Source organism: Varanus komodoensis, unplaced genomic scaffold (genome assembly GCF_004798865.1).
Source record: "Varanus komodoensis strain SLA01 unplaced genomic scaffold, ASM479886v1 scaffold3, whole genome shotgun sequence".
NCBI lineage: Eukaryota > Metazoa > Chordata > Lepidosauria > Squamata > Varanidae > Varanus > Varanus komodoensis.
The window spans coordinates 65429302-65454243 of record NW_025335761.1 but is presented as its reverse complement, the minus strand read 5'-3'; the positions used below and the strand labels follow the sequence as shown (position 1 = coordinate 65454243).

The 24942-nt window shown below is 48.2% G+C and overlaps 2 protein-coding genes across 2 annotated transcripts in view; one reads left to right on the top strand and one right to left on the bottom strand.

The window, feature by feature from the left end:
• Window positions 1-70: 70 nt before the first annotated feature.
• Window positions 71-1832, top strand: MGAT2 (alpha-1,6-mannosyl-glycoprotein 2-beta-N-acetylglucosaminyltransferase; the record flags this gene model as incomplete). Its single annotated transcript, XM_044436276.1, has 1 exon — window positions 71-1832. A coding segment is annotated over one exon (1140 nt), but the record flags the coding sequence as incomplete, so codon positions are not given.
• Window positions 1833-1847: 15 nt separating this feature from the next.
• Window positions 1848-24942, bottom strand: part of DNAAF2 (dynein axonemal assembly factor 2) — a 24155-nt gene continuing 1060 nt past the window's right edge. Inside the window, exons 2-4 of the mRNA XM_044436275.1 lie at window positions 24224-24846; window positions 9755-9892; window positions 1848-4567 (exon numbers count right to left, since the gene is read on the bottom strand). Coding sequence (XP_044292210.1) covers window positions 4040-4567; window positions 9755-9892; window positions 24224-24846 — 1289 coding nt within the window. The 3' untranslated portion in view covers window positions 1848-4039. The remainder of the gene's footprint in view (window positions 4568-9754; window positions 9893-24223; window positions 24847-24942) is intronic.

Below are 24942 nucleotides of genomic sequence, written 5' to 3'. Positions count from 1 at the left end.
GGGGGACCAGCCGCTGCCGCCGGCCGTGGCCAGCGCCGGCGCCGGCAGCAGCCTGCCCGGGCGCGGGCGCCCGGCCAACTCCTCGTGGCCCGGCCCGGCGCGCGAGGAGGCGGCGGCGGCGAACCGGACGCTGCAGCTGCGCGCGCTGGTGTACCGGCTCAACTTCGACCAGCCGGTGCGGCGCGAGGCGCGCTGGCGGCCGGGCGAGGCGGCGGTGGCGCTGGTGGTGCAAGTGCACGAGCGCGCCGAGCACCTCCGGCTGCTGCTGGCCTCGCTGCGGCGCGCGCCCGGCGCCGAGAAGGTGCTGCTGGTGCTGAGCCACGACGTGTGGTCGGCCGAGCTGAACGCGCTGGCCGCCTCCGTGGACTTCTGCGCCGTGCTGCAGGTCTTCTTCCCGTTCAGCCTGCAGCTGTACCCGGGCGAGTTCCCGGGCACGGACCCGCGCGACTGCCCGCGCGACGTGGGCCCGGCGGCGGCGCGGCGCCTCGGCTGCCTGAACGCGCAGTACCCGGACGCCTTCGGCCACTACCGCGAGGCCGCCTTCGCGCAGACCAAGCACCACTGGTGGTGGAAGCTGCACTTCGTGTGGGAGCGGGTGCGCGCGCTGCGCGAGCACCCGGGGCTGGTGCTCTTCCTGGAGGAGGACCACTACCTGGCGCCCGACTTCCTCCGCGTGCTGCAGCACCTGTGGGCCCTGCGCCAGCGCGACTGCCCCGAGTGCCAGGTGCTCTCGCTGGGCGGCTACGCGCCCGTGCGCGGCGGCATGGCCGGCCGGGCCGACAAGGTGGAGCTCAAGACGTGGAAGTCCACGGAGCACAACATGGGCATGGCCTTTGCCCGGGACACCTACCGGCAGCTCATCGCCTGCACCGATGCCTTTTGCACCTACGACGACTACAACTGGGACTGGACTCTGCAGCACCTGACCGTCGCCTGCCTGCCCCGGTTCTGGAAGGTGCTGGTCCCCGAAATCCCTCGGGTCTTCCACACCGGTGACTGTGGCATGCACCACAAGAAGTCTTGCCAGCCCTCTGCCCAGAGTGCCAAAATTGACTCGCTCTTGAGCAGCAACCAGCAGCACCTGTTTCCCGAAAGCATGACGATCAGCAAGAGGTACTCGGTGGCTCCCCTCAGCCCCCACGTCAAAAATGGGGGCTGGGGTGATATTCGGGACCATGAACTCTGCAAGAGTTATCGAGGATTGCAGTGAGAGAACATCCTGAGCCTTACTCTTTCTTGTGTGGGCCTGTCTACCCTATTAAAGGCAGAGGCATACACGGAAAAAGAAACGTGTCCATTTGGTTTCTGCTTTAATATGGACCGTGGTTATCGCAAGAGTTGTCCTTTGGCAGTGATATTTTTGCGGCAGAAAAGGTTATGTGGAGGAATGCTGAAAAGAAAGCGAAATACTACTTGTTTACTGGGAAAGTCACTGATGATTTTTACCTAGGCCTTTTTATAAGGTTTTCCCAACACTAAGTCCACCTTGAATCCACTTTTTTTAAGTGAAGGTGTCAAAATAAAATGCTGGAGGGTGTGTGTTCCAAAATGGCTGGGGTCCCTTTCTCCCCCCCCCCATCCCCCCGTTTTTCAAAGGCTAGCCTTTCCCTGTCCCTGTTTATCTTAACAATAAGAACCTGCAGTCATTCAGTGTTCCATAATCTTGTACAGGCTTGCTTGAAATTTGTTACCTTAATATCTACAAAAGCATTCTATTTTATTCGCTATGTGCTTACTATATAAAAGAATTAGAAGTTCGTTTCTTTTCACTTTCATGTAGAAATATGCAACTTTTTTAGTTCTGCCAAATAAAAATTCATGTTTTTGTAATACAAGTCTTACAGTGATTTGGAAGAATCAAGTTTTATTAGAACTGTAATGGTATAGATTTTTAACAGTTAGAAAAGGGTTAGAAATTACAGTACAGGGTAACGATACAGAGTAAGGTTCATTAAGAGATGACCAAGTGTTTCAAGAACTGAACTGAAAACAACTGCAGCTATAACCTCCTGTGACTGAAATAATCCAGCTTTCAGAATTGACAACTCGGTTTAATGAACAATTGAGAACAGGGCGGTATGAGGAAACTACAGAACTGGAATGCTAAAAAACCAAAACATTGCAAAGCAGCAATATTTGGGGATGAGAAACTTTAATTGTAAGCCAATTCTACATCCCCGTTAGAGGCTCGGTATCCCTGAAATAGTCTGCCTGGTAGGATTGTACAGAAACAATTTACTGGTTTACTCAGTTCGAGAAGATCTCCTGCATGACCTTGCTGAAGCGAAAATTGGTTATGCAAAAGAACTTCCCAGTGAATTATGCCTCTTTATTGCTACTGGAAAATAACCTGGAAATGAGATCTAGTCCATCCTCCAGCAAAGGAACAAAAGACTGGAAGAAGTAAAATGCCGCTAGTGCATTTTGGTGCCTTTTCAGAAAAATAATCTGCAAGATTTGACAGGATTGTCTGATAGTGAGACTTGCTGACTTCTGCTTCAAGCAACGCTGAGTCCAGCTGGTAAGCAGAACTAGCAGCAAAACTCATTTCGGGATTTTGCCTTTTGGCTCACACGCTTTTTTTTCTTACGGCTCTTTCCACTGTTGCAACCTTGAACATACCAATGTTGATTTGTCATCTTAATTTAATAAATCAAGAAGTGGAGTCTAGTGTTTTAAAGCAATCTTGACCATTTTGTAGAACTCACTGGGGCTGCTTTGAGGAAACAGGTACAATCAGGCCGCATCTAGGCACTGCTGAGGCGAAAGAATCGTCCATGTTTCCTTGCAGGCTGCAAGCAATCCCAAAGCGCTCGGGACAGCCAGCTCCACTCAGCAATTTAAGCAGAAGTTGCTTTGAAATGTGAAAATTGGCTTGCTTGACTTAGCAAGCCAGAGAAACTGGAGACTAGAAAGATGTTTCTCCATTAAGGCTGTAGCCCAGTTCTGATGCTGCACTGTCGCATCAAATGTTTTTAAATTAATTACCATAATTTGCAGGGGTGGGATTCAAACTGGGTTCAGACGGTAATCTTTCTTGGAGAGCCCAATATATACCCAGTGTCTTGCACTGGGTGATCTCACAGCATGTATGGTTACTCTGAGCATCAAAAAATTAATAGGACAATGGGCAAGGGGATTACACTCCAAAGGTGAATCCCGAAGCATGGGTTTCGCATAAGGGTTCAGGAATTTTATTAAGGACTGTTAACACAATCCTTATCTCTGGGAATAGGCAAGATGTAAGACAATAATAATAATAGTACACAAATCAATAATAATAATAGCACACAAATCAATTACCATGCAGGATGGAAGTACATAAACTGTTTTACATAGGTTGGTGTTGGTAAATTTTTTCTTTTGCTCAAGAGCGTGATACCGCAGAAGTATGAATTGGGTTCCTAAAGGACCAGGCCTTACGAACACACCTGAAACAAGCTTGGGCAGCACTCAATGAAACGTGGTGTGACTTTCAAATATGCTTAATAAATATAATGGGATGCAGTTTGCCTTTCAACTGAGAAGAACTAGAAAAAGGGGAGGGAAAGGTAACTGAAATAAAGGTGAAACAAAACATCAGCCACTTCAGCCTTGCAGATGTAGGCATGGCCTTCGAAAGGGCACGGTCTGTCTTCCCTGGTTTAGCACGGTTCACACAAGCAAGCTAAATGTGCAGGCGAACTGTTGGCTTTATAGGCTGAAGTAGGATCGTCCAAATGTGGCCCTTTCGTTCTCTTGGCTTCCCAGCTGAATTGTATTTTGCACCTGTGAAAAATCTGCTCCACATTAATGAGTTGCCTATTTAAAAACAAACTCAACAAAGGCACCTCTAAATGTTTGACATCTCCAAAACAGTAGTGAATATTTTGATGCAATGGAACCTTTTCTTTGGTTTTCCCCCAGAAGAAAATTCAACCTTTTCTTTTGGTTGAATTTCTGCAGAGGTCTTCAATTCCTTTACTTTTTACAGAGGAAGCGATCCAAACTTGAGGTGGGTGTGGCTGCTGAGCCCAGGTAGGTGCTTAACACAGCCCAATCAGTCTAGTTCGTACAACAAAGCATTCTGAAGCGTGACAGCAGAGCGAGTTGAGTGTTGAGTAATGTACTGCACACTTCCATCTTTCATGTTGGTTTCCTTTAACACGGGGGGAGTGGTGACCGGGGCTGGCTTTTGCTCCAGTCCTTGCTCAGAATGTGCCAACTCTGCATCTGCATCTGCTTTCTCCCCGGTCTGGGCAGGCCTGCCCTGCTTAAGGGGAGCTCCAGGCGCAGACGTGGCCGCGTTGCCCGTTGTGAAACCCCGTGGTGACGCATGCAGCCCACTTATCGGTGATTTCTCTGGAGCTGCCAAGCTGGGATCAGGAGGGTCAAGCACCGAACAATGCCCTGATCCCCTGCCAGCGTGCCCCGTGGTTTCCGAGGCTGCAAGAGAACCTGAAATGCCTTCCACACATATGGGGCCCTCTTCTGCCTCTTCCTCGTGTTCTTGTCCACCATCCTCTCTCCTAAGATTAACTCTTCCTTCTGTTTCGCCAGGCTCGCAGCTCTTCTGCTCCTGCGCCTGCTAAGAGAAAGGGTGGGGACTGTTACTGTTGTATACAAAGGTCAGCACCAAACAGGAACCTCCCGGGCTTCCTCCCAAACAGGTCGCCCGTGCGCAACTGTGCCTCGCCGCTCCGCTTCCTGTCAACAAGAGTGGGAGGATTTCAAAAACCCACAGCAGAACCTGCCCTGCGTCGCTGCCAGGAGGTGTCCAGAGGTGAGGCAGCTTCAGGACTGCCGGGCGCCGGCTGTGTGCTTGCGCAAGGAGAACTGACACTGGGATATGCAAAGCGCCCTCGCCTCCCAGGGCTCAGGGACAGCTGCGCATTGCATGCGCTCCGCCAAGGAACTGGGCTCTGACCGAGTGGGGCTGGCCGCTCGTCCTGTGCGTCGTGCACTCACCGGTGGAATTTGCAAACTAAATATTCAGATATTCCGGTAAACTGGAGCAGGTCCGAAAGCAGGGCTGGGCTCCAAATACGCATGTCTGTGTTACGTGGACAGTCCTCCTTGAATTCAAGTAATTGAACGGAGTGCCCAGCCCCCACCCAGTTCAGCCAAAAAGCAAAGTCCAAACGGTGGCTCTGAGCGTTCATTGCTTGATGCTCGGGGTTAACAGCAGTGGAGATTCATGATACTTCTGTCATTCAGAGTCACTAGTGCTCACTGGGTTTATATACTTTTATTTTCAAAAAAAAATCATGAAGTTGTTGTAATGTTGTCCCTGCTGCAAGTTGGAAGCAAGATCCAAAGTGAAAGCCCGAGAAGCTATGCAGTTTGTACATGCCCAGAAACAGAACCTGCCCTGTCAGGTCCAGGAAATGGAGCAGGCTGTTTCACAGCACAGGCTGGGTGAGAAATTAGTTGTCAAGTGGTTTTTTTAAATTGGATTTACCCATTTTGTCCCTCCTGTGCCTTTCAAAGCGTCAAGACAGAGTTGTGTTCCACAATCCAGGGCTGGAGTGTCTCTACTTGGTGTTGGGCGACCGAGACAGATTGGGGATTCTGTTGGTGTACCGTGCACCCTTCTGCCCAACAGTCTCCCTGCCTGAGCTGACGGAGACTGTCTCGGACCTGGTGTTGAGGACCCCCAGGATGTTGGTCCTGGGGGACTTCAATCTCCATGCCGAGGCTAGTCTGACCGGGGCGGCTCAGGACTTCATGGCCTCCATGACGGCCATGGGGCTGTCTCAACATGTCACCGGCCCCACCCATGAACGGGGACACACTCTGGACCTGGTTTTCTCGACAGGACAGGAAGAGGGTGGTCTGAGGGTGAGTAACTTATGCTTGACTCCCCTGTCATGGTCAGATCACTTCCTGGTGAGGTTTATGCTCGAGAGCGACTTCTCCCTCTGTAAGGGTGCGGACCCGATTATGTGGGTCCGCCCCCGGAGCCGGATGGATCCAGAAGGATTCCTGAAGGCCCTGGGGGAGTTTCCGGCTGACAAGACGGGTGCTCCTGTCGAGGCTCTGGTCGAACTGTGGAATGGGGAGATGACCAGGGCTGTAGACACGATCGCTCCTAAGCGTCCTCTCCCACCGGGCAGAGCCCGCTCTTCCCCTTGGTATACTCCTGAATTGAGGGCGATGAAGCAGGTTGGGAGACGACTAGAGCGTAGGTGGAGGAAATCACGAGATGAATCTGACCGAACACACTTAAGAGCCCACTATCGGGCCTATGCTGTGGCGGTGAGGGCGGCAAAAAAGAGATTCTTTTCCGCTTCCATTGCCTCCTCACAATGCCGTCCAGCGGAGCTCTTTCGAGTGGTGCAAGGCCTGGTCCGTCCAGGTCCAAAGGAAGACCTGATTCCACCCTCAAAGGCCCGCTGTGACGACTTTGCCAGGCATTTCAGGGAGAAAATCGCTCAGATTCGTCACGAGCTGGACACCACTATTGATTCAGAGGTTTCAAAGGAGACACCAACGCTGCCGTCTGGTCCAGATTTATTGGATGAATTTCAGTTACTGCGGCCCGATGATGTGGACAAGGTGCTTGGGCGAGTACGTCCAACCACTTGCCTTTTGGACCCTTGCCCGTCTTGGTTAATAAATGATTCCAAGCATGGGATTGGAACCTGGATCTTGGAAGTGGTTAACGCTTCTCTGAGGGAGGGTCGGGTGCCTGCCCCTTTGAAGGAGGCGGTAGTCCGACCGGTCCTGAAGAAGGCGTCACTGGATCCAGAGATGGCCACTAATTATAGACCAGTGGCCAACATCCCGTTTCTGGGCAAGGTGTTAGAACGAGTGGTGGCGGGACAACTCCAAGCACTCTTGGATGAAACTGATTATCTGGACCCATTGCAGTCCGGCTTCAGACCCGGGTATGGTACTGAATCTGCCTTGGTCGCCCTGTATGATGACCTGTGCAGGGAGAAGGACAGGGGGAGTGCGTCCCTGTTGGTTCTGCTGGACCTCTCAGCGGCTTTCGATACCATCGACCATGGTATCCTTCTGGATAGGCTTGCGGGATTGGGGGTTGGAGGCACTGCTTTGCAGTGGTTCCGCTCCTATCTCAATGGCCGGTTCCAGAAGGTGGTGCTGGGGGACTATGGCTCTGCGCCATGGCAGCTATGCCATGGAGTACCGCAGGGGTCCATTTTGTCCCCTTTGCTGTTCAACATATACATGAAACCGCTGGGAGAGGTCATCAGGAGGTGTGGGCTGCGGAACCATCAGTACGCTGATGATACCCAGCTCTACCTCTCGTTTTCCACCAATCCAGGTGAGGCAGTGGCTGTGCTGAACCGGTGCCTGGCCGAGGTAATGGGCTGGATGAGGGCCAATAAACTGAAGCTCAATCCAGACAAGACGGAGGTCCTGTTGGTTGGTGGATCGAGCTTCGGAGAGGGTGAATTGAACCTTGTCCTGAATGGGGTTGCACTCCCTCTTAGGGACAAGGTTCGCAGCTTGGGAGTGCTCCTCGACCCAGAGCTTTCACTGGAAGCTCAGGTAACAGCAGTGGCGAGGAGCGCTTTCCTCCAGCTTCGGCTAATTCATCAGCTGCGCCCCTATCTGGAGAATGACTGCCTTGCGACAGTGACACATGTGTTGGTGACTTCCCGTCTGGACTTCTGTAACGCGCTCTACGTGGGGCTACCCTTGAAGACGGTCCGGATACTTCAATTGGTCCAAAATAGAGCTGCCAGGCTGCTGACGGGGACTGGACGTTATGTTCACATGACTCCAGTTCTCCGTCAGCTTCACTGGCTTCCCATTGAAGTCCGGGCCCAATTCAAGGTGTTGGTAATGACCTATAAAGCCCTAAACGGCTTGGGTCCTGGTTACCTGAAGGAGCGCTTACATCCTTATATGCCCAGCCGCCCCCTGAGATCGGCGGGAGAGGCCCTTCTCCGGGAGCCCTCCATGGAAGAAGTTAGGAGGGTGGTTACTCGGAGGAGGGCTTTCTCAGCGGTGGCGCCTAAGTTATGGAATGCGCTCCCCAGAGAGGTCCGCCTGGCGCCGTCGTTATTTGTTTTTCGGTGCCAGGCGAAGACCTTTTTATTTAAGCAGTATTTTAAATGTTAATATTATTGAATTTTATTTGGCCAGGGCGGCTTGTTTTATAGTGTATGTTTTATATTATATATTTGTATTTTATTGTATATATTTTAAAATGTTATTTTAATCTTTTTGTTGTGAGCCGCCCCGAGGCTTCGGCGAATGGGGCGGCATAAAAATGTTTTAATAAATAAATAAATAATAAATAAATAAATCCATATTTTTTTCAAGCTTTTCAATGCAATCTGTCTTGGGAAAAGTTCACACAAAAGATGTGCGTATTACGGAAAAGTGCACACGGAATGTGTCTATTGTAGAAAAGTAGGCACAGAACTGCACTACATCCATGTATATGTGTGCGTGCAAATATGTACACAAAATGCACAGATCATTAAACACGCACACCAAAATGTACACATTTCTGTATGTATTTTTAAAAACACCTCTAGAATTGGAACAAAATGGGCTTGGCTTCAAAAGCTTGGCCCTCTCAGCAAGGCTGGAAGACGGGGATCCAGCCCCCCCACTCCAAAGAGCTGCAGGGGTGCTGTCATAACCGGACTTCCCTGGCCAAAACCAGTGCGTGAGCTCTGATCACGACAGAAGACCCACGCAAAGTCGCAATGAGTTCACCGTTCCAGAGAAGGCGGGAAGCCTGAGGAGGCCAGCACAGTCCACTGCCAGCCGACCCACGTAGACACGGGAGCAGTCGCTCCGGCGCAGGCATGGCAGCCGGGCTCCCGGGTGCTGCTCTTCACCCAGCACGCCCAAGGGCACCCTCTCCCCCAGAGCCTTCCTTCTGCCGCCCCTCCCACGTGGAGCATATCCCTGGTCAGAGAGTGGGAGCCTCCATCAAGGTCAGCTCTCCCACCTGCGGAAGGTGGGCCAGATCAGTGCCCCGCACCTCCCAGTCCCAGCCTGTCAGCCCACAAAAGCCTGGCAGGACTGACTTCTCAAGGGCCTGGCTTCTCATGGTTGCACCTGACTGTTGGCTCTCCCTCTGGCTCAGAAGCAGTGTCACAGGCTGTAGCGCCCCCCAGACAGGGCCAACATCCCACAGGTGCAGAGCAGATGTTGCACTGAATTCTCTCTCTCTGGACGGGGGACTGAAAAATGAGGTATCAGTCCCACTGTTGTTTCGCTGCCCCTGCTGATAACTCAGTTTCAGGCTTTTACTCCTTGCAAGCATCGTGCAGGACGCCCTTTCTGTCTTTATGCTCAACAAGGGGGCTCAAAAAATCAGAAAAATGCTGCCTCTAAATGTGCACTTCAGATCCCAATATGCATCCAGGGTGAATACACAGGCACTTAAAAAACATTCTCCCAGGTCTAAGCAAAGTGTATTTCTGTGTTGTTTAATCTCGATGCTTCTTATCCTGAACTCTGTCAGCCAAGTTCTGTCCCAATGTGAGATTTTACAGATGTATAACTAACCTGCTGAAAAGCAGAATACCCTTGGATGTTGGAGGGAGCAGAGCTTAATGCAGCCGAGAGAGAGAAGGGGGAAGGCAGGCAGTAGCCGTGCTTGCTGTTTGATTTAATATGCCTCTGTTAGCAGTTCTCTCCATCGATACGCAGCTCTCCTACAGGGACCAGCCTTGCAGGAGCAGCCGTACAAACAGCAGCTGCTAGGAGAGTGGACTGGAGGCAGCCACCAGGGTGAATGGTTACTCCAGTGCTACACATGCGTGTTAAGGCAACACTTTACCTTTAATCTGATCTGGCTTTTGCCCTCCGAGACGTCCAACACTTCGAGTAATGGCTGGCATTCCATCTCAGGCTGGATGGAGCAGGACGTTCTCAAAAGAAACGCATCCACATTGTTTTCAGTAACAAACCACCTTTCCTGCAAGAGAAACACCCGACGCAATGATTAAAACCTTCCCTTCAGATAAAAAGCAGCCACCCTGAAAAAGCACCTGAGGCACAACAGGGGTGCTAAGACCACCACCAACCCCCTCACCGCTCATTTTAAAGCACGCACCTGGAAGTGGGAATTAAGGAGGAAGGAGTTGGAGACAGCTTTCCTCACAACCAGCATATAATCTGAAGCCGATCCACAGCACTGCCCTTTCTCATCAAAATCCTAATTACCAAAGAACGCCATGGGAGAACAGGTGTTATCATGGGCCAGTGGATTCAATGAGAGTCAGCAAAGTGTTGGCACAGTCATTTCATGGAAAGAAGATCGCAGAATCATGCAGCTGGAAGGGGCCTAGTGAGCCGCTGGCTTCAGCCGTCCGCTCAGTGCAGGACTCCGCACCTCTTCTCCACTTTTCAGCTTTGCCAGAGTACCTTCTGGCACAACGGGCATGACAATATTGTTAAATATTAAAAAGCAGGGCTGCCAAATTTTCAAGCAGCATTTGTAGTTCCGCCTTTCAAAGCAGTACATGGGAGGCCGATCTTGAAAGGCGATCACGGTTCCCTCCATCCCACAGCAAACTGCTCGGTGCTGAAGAGGCTGAAGTTGATCAATTCTACGACGGCCTACAACACTTTCTAGAATTAACACCAAAAAATGATGTCCTTATCATCATGGGGGATAGGAATGCTAAAGTGGGAAGCCAAAAGATAACTGGAGTAACAGGTCAGTTGGCCTTGGAGTACAAAATGAAGCAGGGCACAGGCTCGAAGAATTTTGTCAAGAGAATAAGATGGTCATAGCAAACACTCTTTTCCAACCACCCAAGAGACGACTCTACACATGGACATCACCAGACGGTCAACACAAAAATCAGATTGACTATGTGCTCTGCAGCCAAAGATGGAGAAGCTCTGTACAGTCAGTAAAAACTAGACCAGGAGCTGACTGTGGCTCAGATCATGAGCTTCTTGCTGCAAAATTTAGGCTTAAATTGAAGAAAGTAGGGAAAAGCACTAAGCCACGCAGGTATGACCTAAATCATATCCCTGATGAATATACAGTAGAGGTGACAAATAGATTTAAGGAATTAGATCTGATAGACAGGGTGCCTGAAGAACTATGGACGGAGGTTCGCAACATTGTACAAGAGGCAGCAACTAAAACCATCCCAAAGAAAAAGAAATGCAAGAAAGCAAAATGGCTGTCTGAGGAAGCTTTACAAATAGCTGAGGAAAGAAGGGAAGCGAAAGGCAAGGGAGAAAGAGAAAGATACAAACAATTGAATGCAGAATTCCAGAGAATAGCTAGAAGAGATAAGAATGCCTTCTTAAATGAACAGTGCAAAGAAATAGAAGAAAACAATAGAATAGGGAGGACCAGAGATCTCTTCAAGAAAACTGGAGATCTGAAGGGAATGTTTCATGCAAAGATGGGCATGATAAAGGACCAAAATGGCAGGGACCTAACAGAGGCAGAAGAGATTAAGAAGAGATGGCAAGAATACACAGAGGAACTATACAAGAAAGAGCTTAACGTCCCTGATAACCACGATGGGGTGGTCACTGACCTCGAGCCAGACATCCTGGAATGTGAAGTCAAATGGGCCTTGGGAAGTCTGAGCAACGACAAAGCTAGTGGAGGCGACAGTATTCCAGCTGAGCTATTCAAAATCCTAAAAGATGATGCAGTTAAAGTGCTACACTCAATATGCCAGCAAATTTGGAAAACTCAGCAGTGGCCACAGGATTGGAAAAGGTCAGTTTACATTCCCATCCCAAAGAAGGGCAATGCCAAAGAATGTTCAAACTACCGCACCATTGCACTCATTTCACATGCTAGCAAAGTTATGCTCAAAATCCTACAAGCTAGGCTCCAGCAGTACGTGGACTGAGAACTACCAGAAGTACAGGCAGGATTCCGAAGAGGCAGAGGAACTAGAGATCAAGTTGCCAACATACACTGTATCATGGAGAAAGCGAGGGAGTTCCAGAAAAACATCTACTTCTGCTTCATTGACTATGCTAAAGCCTTTGATTGTGTGGATCACAACACACTGTGGCAAATTCTTAAAGAGGTGGGAGTACCAGACCATCTTATTTGTCTCTTGAGAAACCTATATGTGGGTCAAGAAGCAACAGTGAGAACTGGACACGGAACCACTGATTGGTTCAAAATTGAGAAAGGAGTTCGGCAAGGCTGTATACTGTCGCCCTACCTATTTAACTTATATGCAGAGCACATCATGAGAAAGGCGGGGCTAGATGAATAACCAGTTGGAATTAAAATTGCTGGGAGAAATATCAACAACCTCAGATATGCAGATGATACCACTCTACTGGCAGAAAGTGAAGAGGAACTAAAGAGCCTCTTGATGCGGGTGAAGGAGGAGGGCACAAAAGTTGGCTTGGAACTCAGCATTAAGAAAACTAAGATCATGGCATCCGGTCCTCTCACTTCCTGGCAAAGAGATGGGGAAGAAATGGAGGTAGTGACAGATTTTATTTTCCTGGGCTCCAAGATCACCGCAGACGGGGGCTGCAGCCAAGAAATTAAAAGATGCTTGCTCCTGGGGAGGAAAGCTATGGCAAATCTAGACAGCATAGTAAAAAGCAGAGACATCACCCTGCCAACAAAAGTGCGTCTAGTCAAGGCGATGGTTTTCCCAGTTGCAATGTATGGCTGTGAAAGCTGGACCATAAGGAAGGCTGAGCGCAAAAGGATTGAGGCCTCTGAACTGTGGTGCTGGAGGAGACTCCTGCAAGTCCCTTGGACCGCAAGGCGACCAAACTGGTCAGTCCTAGAGGAGATCGACCCTGACTGCTCTTTAGAAGGCCAGATCCTGAAGATGAAGCTCAAATACTTTGACCACCTAATGAGAAGAAAGGACTCCCTGGAGAAGAGCCTGATGCTGGGAACAATTGACGGCAAAAGAAGGAGGGGACGGCGGAGGATGAGGTGGCTGGATGGAGTCACTGAAGCAGTCGGTGTGAGCTTGAGTGGACTCCAGGGGATGGTGGAGGACAGGAAGGCCTGGAGGAATGTTGTCCATGGGGTCACGATGGGTCGGACACGACTTTGTGACTAACAACAACAAAGACCAACTCTGCTTGAGGGTATCTAGTTTCTAAAAGGACAAAAGGCCTTCAACTGGTCTGAGGAAGTCCTACTCTTTGTAGCCCTAAAAGACAATAGCTAGCTTGCTCTTTTTTTTTAAGTGGGAAACAGACCAAGGAGTGTTTCCTGCTTTTTAATACTGCAGATCTTTTTCCCTCTCCAACAGTGTGGCAAAGAGGAATTCAACAGCACGTCTTTGCAAATGGACTATATGAGCTGAACCCCGGCAAGACTGGGAAAGCTACCCAATGCCTTGTTTGCTGCGCAGCTCTTGACGGCTCTGAAGTCCTTGACAGAAAGGAAGGGAGGCAACGCACCTTGGGCCAAAAGACAGCACCTGGCCTGAGAACAGCAGCGACTCCCCAGCCGAGCTCAGGTGTCATGTGGCTTGTGGGGTCTGCTCTAAAATAGATCCGCCCCCCTTCCCGGCCCTATCACTGGAAATTTGGAAACACTTCACAGGACTGTAACTTTACTTCAGTTCAGTCCTCAGATTTCAAGATCAGATCTCCTAGAGCTGTCTCTATATATGTAACGCAAACTCTCCTGTCAGGACCATGGGTCATGTCACGCATGACTAAAATGCCGAAAGAAGTAGAAATGCAGCCTGTTCAATGAACAGGAAGAAAAACACCTTACATGTGCCCTCAGGCTATTAATTTGCTGCGTTGCGCTGCAAATCTTAAATTGCGGCAGCTCTTACAAATGGACTCAACCTTACACAGTAATTGCCTCCCTCCCTCCCTCCGTGTGTGTGTGTGTGTGTGTGTGTGTCTGTGAGAGAGAGAGAGGGAGAGGGAGAGGGAGAGACAGAGACGACAGAGACATCATGCCAGCGAGCAGGCATGCGAGAGAGAGAACAATGGACGAGCAGGCAAACAAAACATGTGGTCCATGAAACCTCGAGGCTGCTGTGGCAAGTTGGCCTGCGCTGGGGCTGCACATCACGATGCAGGTGACCGGCAGGAGGTGAGGCCTTCTCTTATCAAGCCCTCTGCATCCTCCCAAGCAAGGGGCTCAGTGTCCTGCCAGCACATGCAGAGGTGTGCAGGATCTGGGCCACCACTACCTTCCATCGGAGGCGCCAAAGTTCTGACGGGAAGGAAAATGCTGTCGCCGCCACCGCTGCCGCATGCTCACTGCAGCATCTCCATGCCCGAAAAGCTGCCCCTGTTGAACTCCTGCCTGCTGTATAGCTCCTGCCCTGCCACTGAGGGGGCGAGGAGACTGCCACTCAGCCTCTGCCATAGGCCAACTGGTGAAGATCCATCTTAACGACGCCTTTGTTCTGGTCTGGTCAAACCGATGGCCACCTTCAGCCTTTCCCTCCAGTTCTCCTCCTTCCTCGTCTTCAGCCGGCCCGAGGTCTGACTTTTCATTTAGGTAGCTGCTTGCAAACAGCGATGCCTACGAAATTCTAATTGCTTCACACTGTCTTGGGAGAACCCTTGTTAATGGCACAGCGCCTCCAGCACAGAAGGGCCGGGAGCCTTAAGAATGAATTAGTAACGCACTTAACAACGGTGGGCCAAAGCTGGCCCCCTCAGCCACTCATCCACCTCGAAGCACAAATCCCCAGGCGCAGAAGCTGCTGCTTGAGCCGCATCCCCTTAAGTTGAAAGGCAGTTCTCCTTGCACATATTTGCACTCCCAGCTTCCAAGGAGCGGGAGCTGCAGCAGAATTCTCAGCCCTTGCCTCGGGTGGAGAACCTGAATTGCCCAAGCCCTGGAAAGCGGAAGCAAACATCTCCGATCAAGCCAGTGCAATTCTCTTCTTAAATTAAAAGGGGAAATAGATCGTGTGCACAAGGCTCGGGACTCAAGCTCTCCAAAGAGATCAGACGTTTCCCTTCCATTTCCAACAAACTGCAACGCCTTATGCCCAACCCTTTGTGAGCATTAACAAAGGAAACTAGCCAACCTCAAACCACAGATTCTGACTTTTTGCAAAACACCAGAACTAACATTAACCACATATCTCAGTTCAGACTAAAGAGTAACAGTGGCTTGTTGAAACTGGATGCGAGCCTTTCCAGCCTCCGGGTGGCCACACACAAGGCATAAAGAGGGTGAGGCACAGGTCCCAGGCTTGCTGTTGTAACATGCAGCCATCCAGTTTCCATGTGGCCGCTGTTTATGTCTTTAAAGAAACAAGCATAGCACATAAACATGTCCTAAGAACTTGCCACTGAGATGCTTCCTATGCACTGAATCAAAGCCAACTCAGAATATTATTTTTAAACCACCGTCCTCATACTAGGAAAGAGCAGAAATAAAGGATTAGTTGGGGAGGGGGAATGATATCAGAAAGCATTTTATAAAGAAGTGTCTCCCATCCAATGGATGCGAACAGACATTGTGCAATTGCTTGTTCAATATCTTACTATACATCTATGCAGTTTGCCCTGTTGGTGAATGGGCATTAAATAGAAATGATTAACAAAGTGTGCTCTCAGTTCACAGTCCTCTTTGGAAATGTCTTTGTAAATCATAACAATCTGTAGGTGCTGTTGACCTTGCAAAGCTAGCAAGACAAATTTTGTTCCATTTATCAATAAGTTGTAAAGTTATTAGAACTGAAAGACTCTCAAGGAGACCGCAGGCTTTTTAAAAGTAGGTCATGAGCTGGATTTACGTTGAGTGAGGGTCCCTTTGCAGGGAAATTCAGAGAGCAGATTCAAAGAGAACTTAGATCTGCAGATTGCAGAGCATCTCTGGATTTTGTCAAATCCTGGCAAGAGAAGATTAGTTCAAGTTGGAGTCTCCATGGGAATGCAGGACAAACTCGCAGTGTGGTTTGATCTGGCACCAGCAACGACAAGAATTAAGACAGCTCCACAAAGCTTACTCGAGAGGTTAATAACTTCTTTGACAAAGGAAAATGGTACATGCCACTGAAGAATTAATAGCTGCTCAAAAATGAGGTTACTTTTTATCAACCGTTAAATCAGCAACAATTTTAATGGAAAGAGTTTGCAAGATGTGTTCTTTATTCCAGTTTCAGTGATGTACTGAAATAGGCAAATGCCTTGAAACCTTTAAGAAGGAATGGAAACGGTTCCAAGTTTAATCCCATCATTCCCATTTTCAAATAAAATGTTATAATGAGTTCTAATCTGTTAACCCTGTGCTACCGAAGTCCAAAGTGCGGAGACATTAGCAAGCATTCGAAGGAAGAGAAACAACCTGGAACACAAATTGGTTAACCCAGCATGTGGAGGCTGTTTTTCTGAATTTTATTTGTGGTTAGTTTGTGAGCTTGTTTTAAATGACTGTTCCGTACTTTAAAATAGAGTTTTATGTGCTTATGCTTTGTATTTTTTATTGGCTGATTGTGCATTTTGAGGAAAACAGAATAAAATGCTCAAAATTAAAATAATGTGAAAATTTGAACTTAATTTCAGCAGGGATTCATGAAGTATGTGAAATGGAAGAGATTATTACTTCGTTCCACATTAAGAGGCACATTAGCTAGACAAATATATTTATTTGGGAAAAGGGGTATGTAGTTTGAAATAGCTTTTGTGGAATGCTACTCTCCCTCAGCTTGTGTTTTCTCATTTGAGATTGTTCCTTGTTGCTTTTTCCCTTTTAAATTACACTTTTTAATAGTCAAAACAACTAAGTGCTGCCTTCCTATTGCTTGACATTACTGGTGCAAACTAAAACCTGGGAAGCAAGAGCCCTCCATTCCAGAGCACAGACCTTGTGTATTTTTGTATTTAGTGGTAATTTATTATGTTCTATTGTATTTCAATGTATTTTATTGTGTTGTAAGCCGCCCCGAGGCTTCGGCAAGGGGCGGCATAGAAATGTTATTATAATAATAATAATAATAATAATAATAATAATAAGCTGGGGGCGGGGGGCATGCTGCTCTTTGCAGTGGTAATTTTCGAAGGAGACTTCTAAGGGTGGATGCTGAGAAAAAAAGATATCTGAGAGCAAAGTGAGAATGCCAATGCTTTGTCCAGGTTAGAATGTGAAGATCCTAGGTTAGGTACAGTGATAAACACAAAAATACTGTATTTTTCTGTGTATAGGACAATACTTTTCTTAAAAATATTTACTTCAAAATGGAGGGGCGTCTTATACACGGGGAGGGCAGAGGGGAGAACTGCGAGCGCACGGGGGGGAAGACTGGCGCATGGGGGGCGGCGAGGCAGCCTGTGCACGGGGGGGGGGGCAGCAGGCAGCAGCAGCTTGCTCGCTAGAAGATGGGTAAGAAAAGTGGGGGTGTCCTACAGATGGAAAAATACGGCATATGAAAAGCAGTCCATCAATACTGATCGGGTGTCTGTAAGGAGACATGCATATTTTGCTAGGAAGAATGAGAGAGAAAGGGGGAAAGGAGGGGCACGAGTGCAGTTTGTTAGTTGGTTTTCCAATTTTTTAATCAAAACCACCCTTTTCTGGAATTGCAAAATATAACAACACTCGTTTTAATATGTTAATATTACAGCGATATAACTGACTTAGATTTAAAGAGGAGGTAACCTACTCTAAATTAGTAGGTGTACGTGCTAGGGCAGCACTTCTGGCAATGCGTCACCTTACAAGCGTACAACTATTGCGCACCTTTGATTGTGCGTATTATGGCACCTCACAATTTGTACAATGGACTTGCTGGCCTTTGAACTACAAAAGCAATTAGCCTGAGCCAGGCACAGCCAAGACAATTAATATTATCAGACAAAAGATGTACAGTGCAACTTGACTTTACTCGGTGCATGCTACATATTCACTCAGAAGAAAGCCCCACTGAGTTCAGTGGGATTTAATCTCATTATAGATGACTGCAGCCTAAAAGAAGGGCAAACGTGTATTACTGAATTTATCTGGCATGAGCAAACTTGTGGCTGAGAGAGAGACCTATTTAAAAAATAGGAGGCTGTCTGGCAGTATTGTGTATTCCTTGCATGGCACCACTGACCTAGTTTGCCCATCGTGACAACTCACCGTTCTTTTTTATTTTAATGTACAAACGAGGGAACACCACTGCCTCTTTGGTGATTAGAACAAGTTGCTGCTCTTCTTCAAAATTTCCTATGTTTCACCATGGAGAATCCCTTAAAAGCAAATAAGAGCCAAAACAAGTCCAGCTGGCATTTCTTCATTCGTTTGGGAACCAACTTTAAAGGCTTTGGAACCGTTCTGGCATTTTTGCTGTTACCAGCAAAACTTTGAATTGCTTGGTTTTGGAAATAAATGACTGAGCCAACATATAATCCATGGAACCGACACAATATGGGAGCCAAAGAAAACGGAAACCCTGGTGCTACAGAAAGTAACAAGCCGCAGGAAAACCAGACTTGGTGTTAACATGGGCATCATTTAGAATGTGTGCACTGTCATTTTTACTACATTGTGTAGTTTTACTTATGGATTTTTAATTGTTTTTGCTCTTCCAGTGAACTGTACTGTATATTATGGATTTTACTGTGTTATGGGGCACTCAGAGAGCCTATGACTAATGGAGCAGCATATACATTGGATCAAATAAATAAATAAATGGCAAGCAAGTCAATTGTGCATAAAGCAATTAATTTATGTTAATATTTCTAAAGTTGGAAATACTGGAAACTAGAGCCTCTGGTTTATTATAAACTGGTTTATTATAACATGAGAGAAGAGGTTCTTTCATTTTAGGTTTTTCTAATACAATCTTTCCTATCCTTGCTGAAAGTCAGAGTATGTTGTTTTACCTGATTTGTATTACTTAGTTTATAACCAGTTATCACTAATGTATGTACCAGAAAAGAAATTTAAAAGCTACTTTTAAAAGATTTTAAGAATCTGGACAAGCTTGTATTTCTTATTCCTCCACAAGAAAGTCCCACAACAAACCTATATGTTTTCTCTAAGCAGTGCACTTTGCTTGAAAATTTGTCCAGAATCTCTGCTTCTCTTTTTCTGTACATTTCGATGAAGTTTGAATCCCAAGAAAGTGAGGTCAGATGCCTCTAACCTGAACAGAAGGACTGCCGATGCCAGCCAACTGGTTGACAGACGCACCAACCAATCTGGTATTTGTTCATTTCTACCAAGTACGTTTCCTGAGTTTAAAACCATTTTTCTGTGTTCCTCTCACCTTCTACTGAACTTTACATTCCTGTCTTCCTGAGAAAAGGACCTGCCCTCTACATCCTAAACAGATTTTGGTCCCCAAAAAATTCATCTTTCAACTGAAACCAATAGAACAAGACACACAAAAAGGAAGCCCGTATTATCGTAAAATGAAACTAAATACAAAATGCAGGGCAGTTCTCTTCCTCTTTATCAGGCAAAGATCCATGTCAGCAGCTGAGCCACAGGGTGTTTTGCCTTCGTGGCGTCCAGATGAAAGATTGTTCTACATATGCAAGCACTTATTTGGCTCGGTTTCACGCTTTGGCTGAAAAAGCAGATGAAGCAAAATCAGCCACCTACCATTTTATCTTCTCCGGCTTGGAATACCCACACCCAACAGCAATGCCTGACATAAGAATTTAATGGTTTCGGTAAACCATTAGATTAATGACCTTTCAGCAGCTTCTGATAGAAATGCCAGAGTAATTTTTTATCTCCCTGTCATCACTGATCCATACTGAATGAGATAATAAAAATTTTAAGATTTTTATCCAAAAGGGCACTTAATCTGTTGAAACTCCATTTAACAAACTGGTGACCTTTAAGTAACCTCTAAATGAAAGTTCACACTGCCTCTCCAAAAGGCACAAACTGTTCAGAAACAGTCAACAAAGACTCTTCTTCCCTAAAGTGCTGTCTCTCTCTCTCCTTTTGAAATTTGGTCAGCTTCCCAAACAAAGATGAATATAGCAAACACAACACAAAACAGACCATCCACAGAGCAGTTGGCTAAACATTAAGAGGAAGCAGGGAGAGAAATCCATCCAGCCCACAGCTGAAATGACGGAATAAAAACACAGGGAATCGCTGGCAGAAGTAAGATATAATCCCAGGCAACACGAACAGGTGTGATATAAGGACGGGTATCCTCACACATTGCCAGCCACAAGCTGGGCTTTGGCCTTGCCCTGCACTCGATGAGCGTCTGCATACAAACACTTTCCGGGAACATCTCCTAGTGCTGAGGGGGGTTAACAATGGCATTTTGATGTCGCGATCTCAGAGACCAAATGTGAACCTGGATGTTCAGGAAATGGCTAGAGCCGGAATTGCCTTATCCAAACCTGGTTAGTGAGCCAGTGGCATTTGTTCATAGAGGAGTGAGGTCGGGCCATTTGCTGTTGTCATGGGTGGTCAGGTTTTCCCAGTTGTAATGTATGGCTGTAAGAGTTGGACCATAAGGAAGGCTGAGCGCCAAAGAATTGAGGCCTTTGAATTGTGGTGCTGAGAAGACTTCTGCGAGTCCCTTGGACCACAAGGCGATCAAACCGGTCAGTCCTAGAGGAGATCAACCCTGACTGCTCTTTAGAAGGCCAGATCCAGAAGATGAAACTCAAATGCTTTGGCCACCTGATGAGAAGGAAGGACTCCCTGGAGAAGAGCCTGATGCTGGGAACTATAGATGGCAAAAGAAGGAGGGGACGGCAGAGGATGAGGGGGCTGGATGGGGTCACTGGAGAGGTGTGGGGTTGGGTGAACTTTGGGAGATGGTGGAGGCTGGAGAACCTGGAAGGATGTTGTCCATGGGGTCGTGAAGAGTCAGGCACAACTTTGCGACTGATAAACGACGACGACGACAAGGTGGGGTCAAGTTGTCTTTGACCTATGGCGACCCATGAACCGAAGCCCTCCAAGAGGCCCTGTCCATGACAGCCCCTCTCAGGGCTCCCTGTATGGATTCACTCCATCTCCTATCAGGTCCTCCTTTTCTTCTTCAGCCTTTGACTTTGCCTCGCATAACTACCTTCTCCGCTGAGTCTTGCTTCGCGTCCAAATTGTGGCAACCTCGGTTTTGTCCTTTTTGGTTCTAGGGAAGGTTCTGGCATGATTTGACCTGGGACCCTCGTTCGTCTTTCTGCCAGTTGAGGGTCTTTGCAAAGCTCTCCAACAGCACCATGGTAACCCATTAAATCATAGTTGGACCGCTGCAATGCTCTCTCTGTGGAACTGCCTTTAAATAGCATTTGGAAGCCTCAGGTGGCTCACAGCACTGCCGCCAAACTGTTGACGAAAGCCAGTTATAAGGACAAGCAGCTTCGTCGTTACAGCGGCTCCACTAGTGGCTGGTCCATTTACAGACCCAGTTCAAAGCTCTGGTCCTGGTCTTTTTAAAGCCGTAAACAGCCTGGGACCAGCTTATCACAGGGACCAGTTTTCCACTCTCAGAGCTTCTCTGGAGAGACTCCCCTTCACACTTCACCGACCTCTCAATTGCCATCTCAATTGCTTTCCGCTGGAATGCAGGCAAGGGTCCTCCCAGCTGCAGGCCTGAACTTCGGGACTCGCCCCCAGGAAGGCCGGTCTCGCTTCCTCACTACTAGCCCTCCAATACCGTGCACAGACCTGCTTGTTCTAGCAGATATTTAATCTTACCAAACATTTAATACACAGTATTTTTAATTTCCTGTTCTTTTTGTTATGTTGCCAACCAAATTATTCTTTTCCTATAACTGCAATATGTATTTTATTGTATCTAATTGTATAAGCCACCCTGAACATTTTTATGGAAAAGCAGTGGATTGCTTCATATAACTTAAGCGTACTTTTTTCGATGTATATCCTGCCTTTTTCCTACAAAGGGCTCAAGGCAGCTCACATCTCCTCCTCCATCTTATCCCCACAACAACAACCCTGTGAGGTAGGTTGGGCTGAGAGGCTGTGACTGGCCCAAAGTCCCCCAGTGGGCTCCGTGGCCGAGCGGGGACTCAAACCCAGATCGCCTGAGTCCCAGTCCCACGCGCTTCACCACTACACCGCACTGGCTACTTAAGTGCACAACGCAAATGCAGCCACCGTGTATCACGCACAAAGAGGACGCTTTGGAGCCCTACGACAGGAGACGGGACCGTGATTCCATGGATGACCCGATGCTGAGAGGAGGCTGCACGAAAAGCAGAGCGCATTTCCTTTTCCAGGGGGCGGGGGAGGCACAGTGAGAGACTTTGCCTCTGAGCAAACATGGCAGGGGAGCGCCAAGAACCAGACCTGCTGGCTCACTGAGCAGGAGGAGCAGAAGGCCAGCTTCTGAGCGACTTCAAGGTTTCAATGGCTGCACCATCAGCCGAGCAGCTTCCAGGGACAGAGTCCATCTGGGCACCACCCTTTGCAGAGGCCCTGTTTTCCCAAGCACACAGCAGATTCACTTTGACATGCTTCTGTTTCCACAGCACACAGAGGACGAGTCCCTAATTCAGTCCAGGGGAAACCCACCAAGCCCTGCCCAGTCACCGCATGAACGCCGGCAGGGACGCAAACACGCATCTGCTACAACAAGCACCTACGACAACTTACTTGTAAGTAAACCTGCTTGGTGTGCCATTGCATTCTGTCGGGCAACGAGAGGCCCATGAGGACACGGCTCTGCATAAACAGACCTACTCCTAAGGATGGGTGAATTAAGCGAATCTGCGCTGGAAACAGCAAGGCTACTTTAAACACTTCCAAGACTAATGCAGCTCCCTTCCCAATGTCCAGATCCCTCTGTAAGCAGCTGCCTTAAATGAAACCAAACAAGTGATCTTCTAACTTAACCCTAACCACCACGTGGCAGGATGCCAAATTCAGGTTTACGGGGTAGATCCCCTTTGGGTGGGAAGACCGCCGGCAGCAGTGGGGAGGCCGATTCTAGAAAGCAGAGTGACCATCTGTTTGTTGACTGTGGCTGCCAGGAACCAACAGAACAGCCACCATTTCTTAACCTAGAAGAAAAGAGCCAGAGTGGCGTAGTGGTTAAGAGCATGGGACTGGGACTCAGAGGATCCGGGTTCGAGTCCCCGCTCGGTCATGGAGTCAACTGGGTGACTTTGGACCAGTCACAAACACAGCCCAACCTACCTCGCAGGGTTGCTGTTGTGGGGATAAGATGGAGAAGGATGTAAGCTGCCTTGAGCCCTTTGTAGGAAAAAGGCAGGATATAAATTGGAAAATAAATAAATTTTAAAAAGTCTGAGGCAAAGCAAACCCCTAAACACCATAAAACCCTGCAAGGCTCCTCTCCAAGTCTCCAATGCTTTTAGAAGTGAGATATAATGGTACCTCAATTACTGCTCTCTCCAGGGAAATTTCCCCAGCATCTGAGCAGCTCGCTTTCTGGACTCAGGTAAAGATACAGTTTTATTAGCTCAGAGTTTTTATTCTAAATCCTTAGATCCTGGTTATTTTTTTGCTGAATGCCTGGTTGGCGCTGCCATTTATTTTTTCTTTAAATAGTGCTGTTGTTGTTTATAAGCTGCTCTGAAAATCTTATATCTGGAGAGTGAGATACTAAATTTCTGCATGAAATACAAACAATAGATTGACCCCATTTTCATCTTTCTTTGAGCTGCATTTTGTAAAAAGAGGTCAAAACACTACAAGATTATGAATTGTTTTATCTACATTTTTAAAGCAACACTGTTGCTTTTAGTTGCAACAAATGCAACACTGACTTGGTAAAAATGTGCGAATTTCTATTTAAGAAATTTCTGGCCAAACCAGATGTAATGTTTATTGCGTATCTCAAAATGTTGTGCTTATTGTTAATTGCTGGTATGAGGCTCTAACAGGATGCCTTCTTCCTTTCTCCTGCTGCAAGAATTGACTTCCCCCGTACAACTATTACCCTCAGAAAAGCCAGTGAGGGAAAGGTTAGGAGGCAGTGCAGTGTAGTAGTTAAGTGCTGGGCTGGGATTCCTGATTCTCATTACCTTGAGACTGCAAGGATTAAAATTAGAGCTTTGCTTACATACTCATAAACCAGGTATGCATTCTACCATTCCAAAAACTATGAGTTTTTTTTTTTCAGTGACTCACTTAGCAGGTGGTCTGATGGCAGGAATGTTACATCAGTAAACCTAGATTCAAATCCTTGCTCAGCCAAGAAGTTCAGTGGGTAACTATTGGGCCATTCACTGTCTCTCAGCCTACCTGACTACTGTCTTCACTCTTCACAAAAATAATCTTAATGGACAGTACAGGAAAGAAAATACTCCCCCAGTTCTGCTGAGGAAGCAACAAATGACATACACAAACGTAGCACAATTTATCCAAATGGCAAAAATTCTGCAACACATAGTGAGAGATAATTACCTGCAAGGCATTGACATTTGGACCAAAGTATAGCTTTGTCCAAAGTCCGCTGGACTTGGGCAACTTGGCCAGGGTAATGACAGCATTGCTGGGAGACACATTAACTCCAATTTCGGGAGCGCTCAGTTTATTTTCGGGAAGAAACTGAAAGCAGCACTCGTAGGCACCGGAGGATTTGCTGGAAAAAGTAGTCCTGTAGTGATGTGCCCCGACCTCCCCCTGGAAGCTCTGGGAAATAATGTCTGGCACCTGTAAGAGCAGTGTCACGGTCTGGTCATCCTGAGTGCAATGAAAAGGAGGACAGAGGGAGGGAGGGGAGCTTGCAGGGAGCGCTGAAGGGTCGGTGGAGTCCACGGGAGCATCTCCCTCCGGGCTGAGGCCTGCGGCGGATGGCAGAGGCCGCGCAGAGGTCCCGTCTCTGAGCCCCAGCTCGGGCACACCAAGCTCCACGTGGCTGTTGGGCACAGGCAGATCCGGGCCGGCCGGGAGCGCGGGTCTCTGCCCTGCCTCGCGGCCGCCGTGGCGTGCCAGGGATGCCACAGGAGAGTCCACGCCGTCCCCGCCGGGGCCGGCCGGGGACACGGCACTGGTGGTTCCGGGGCACTGGTGGCGCAGCTCCATGTCTGCGCGGAGAGCGGCCCCGGGGCCGGCTGCGCCGCCGGGGTGCGCAGGCGGCTCCACGGGGGAGGCGGCGCCCGGCTCCGCGCCAGCCGCCGCGC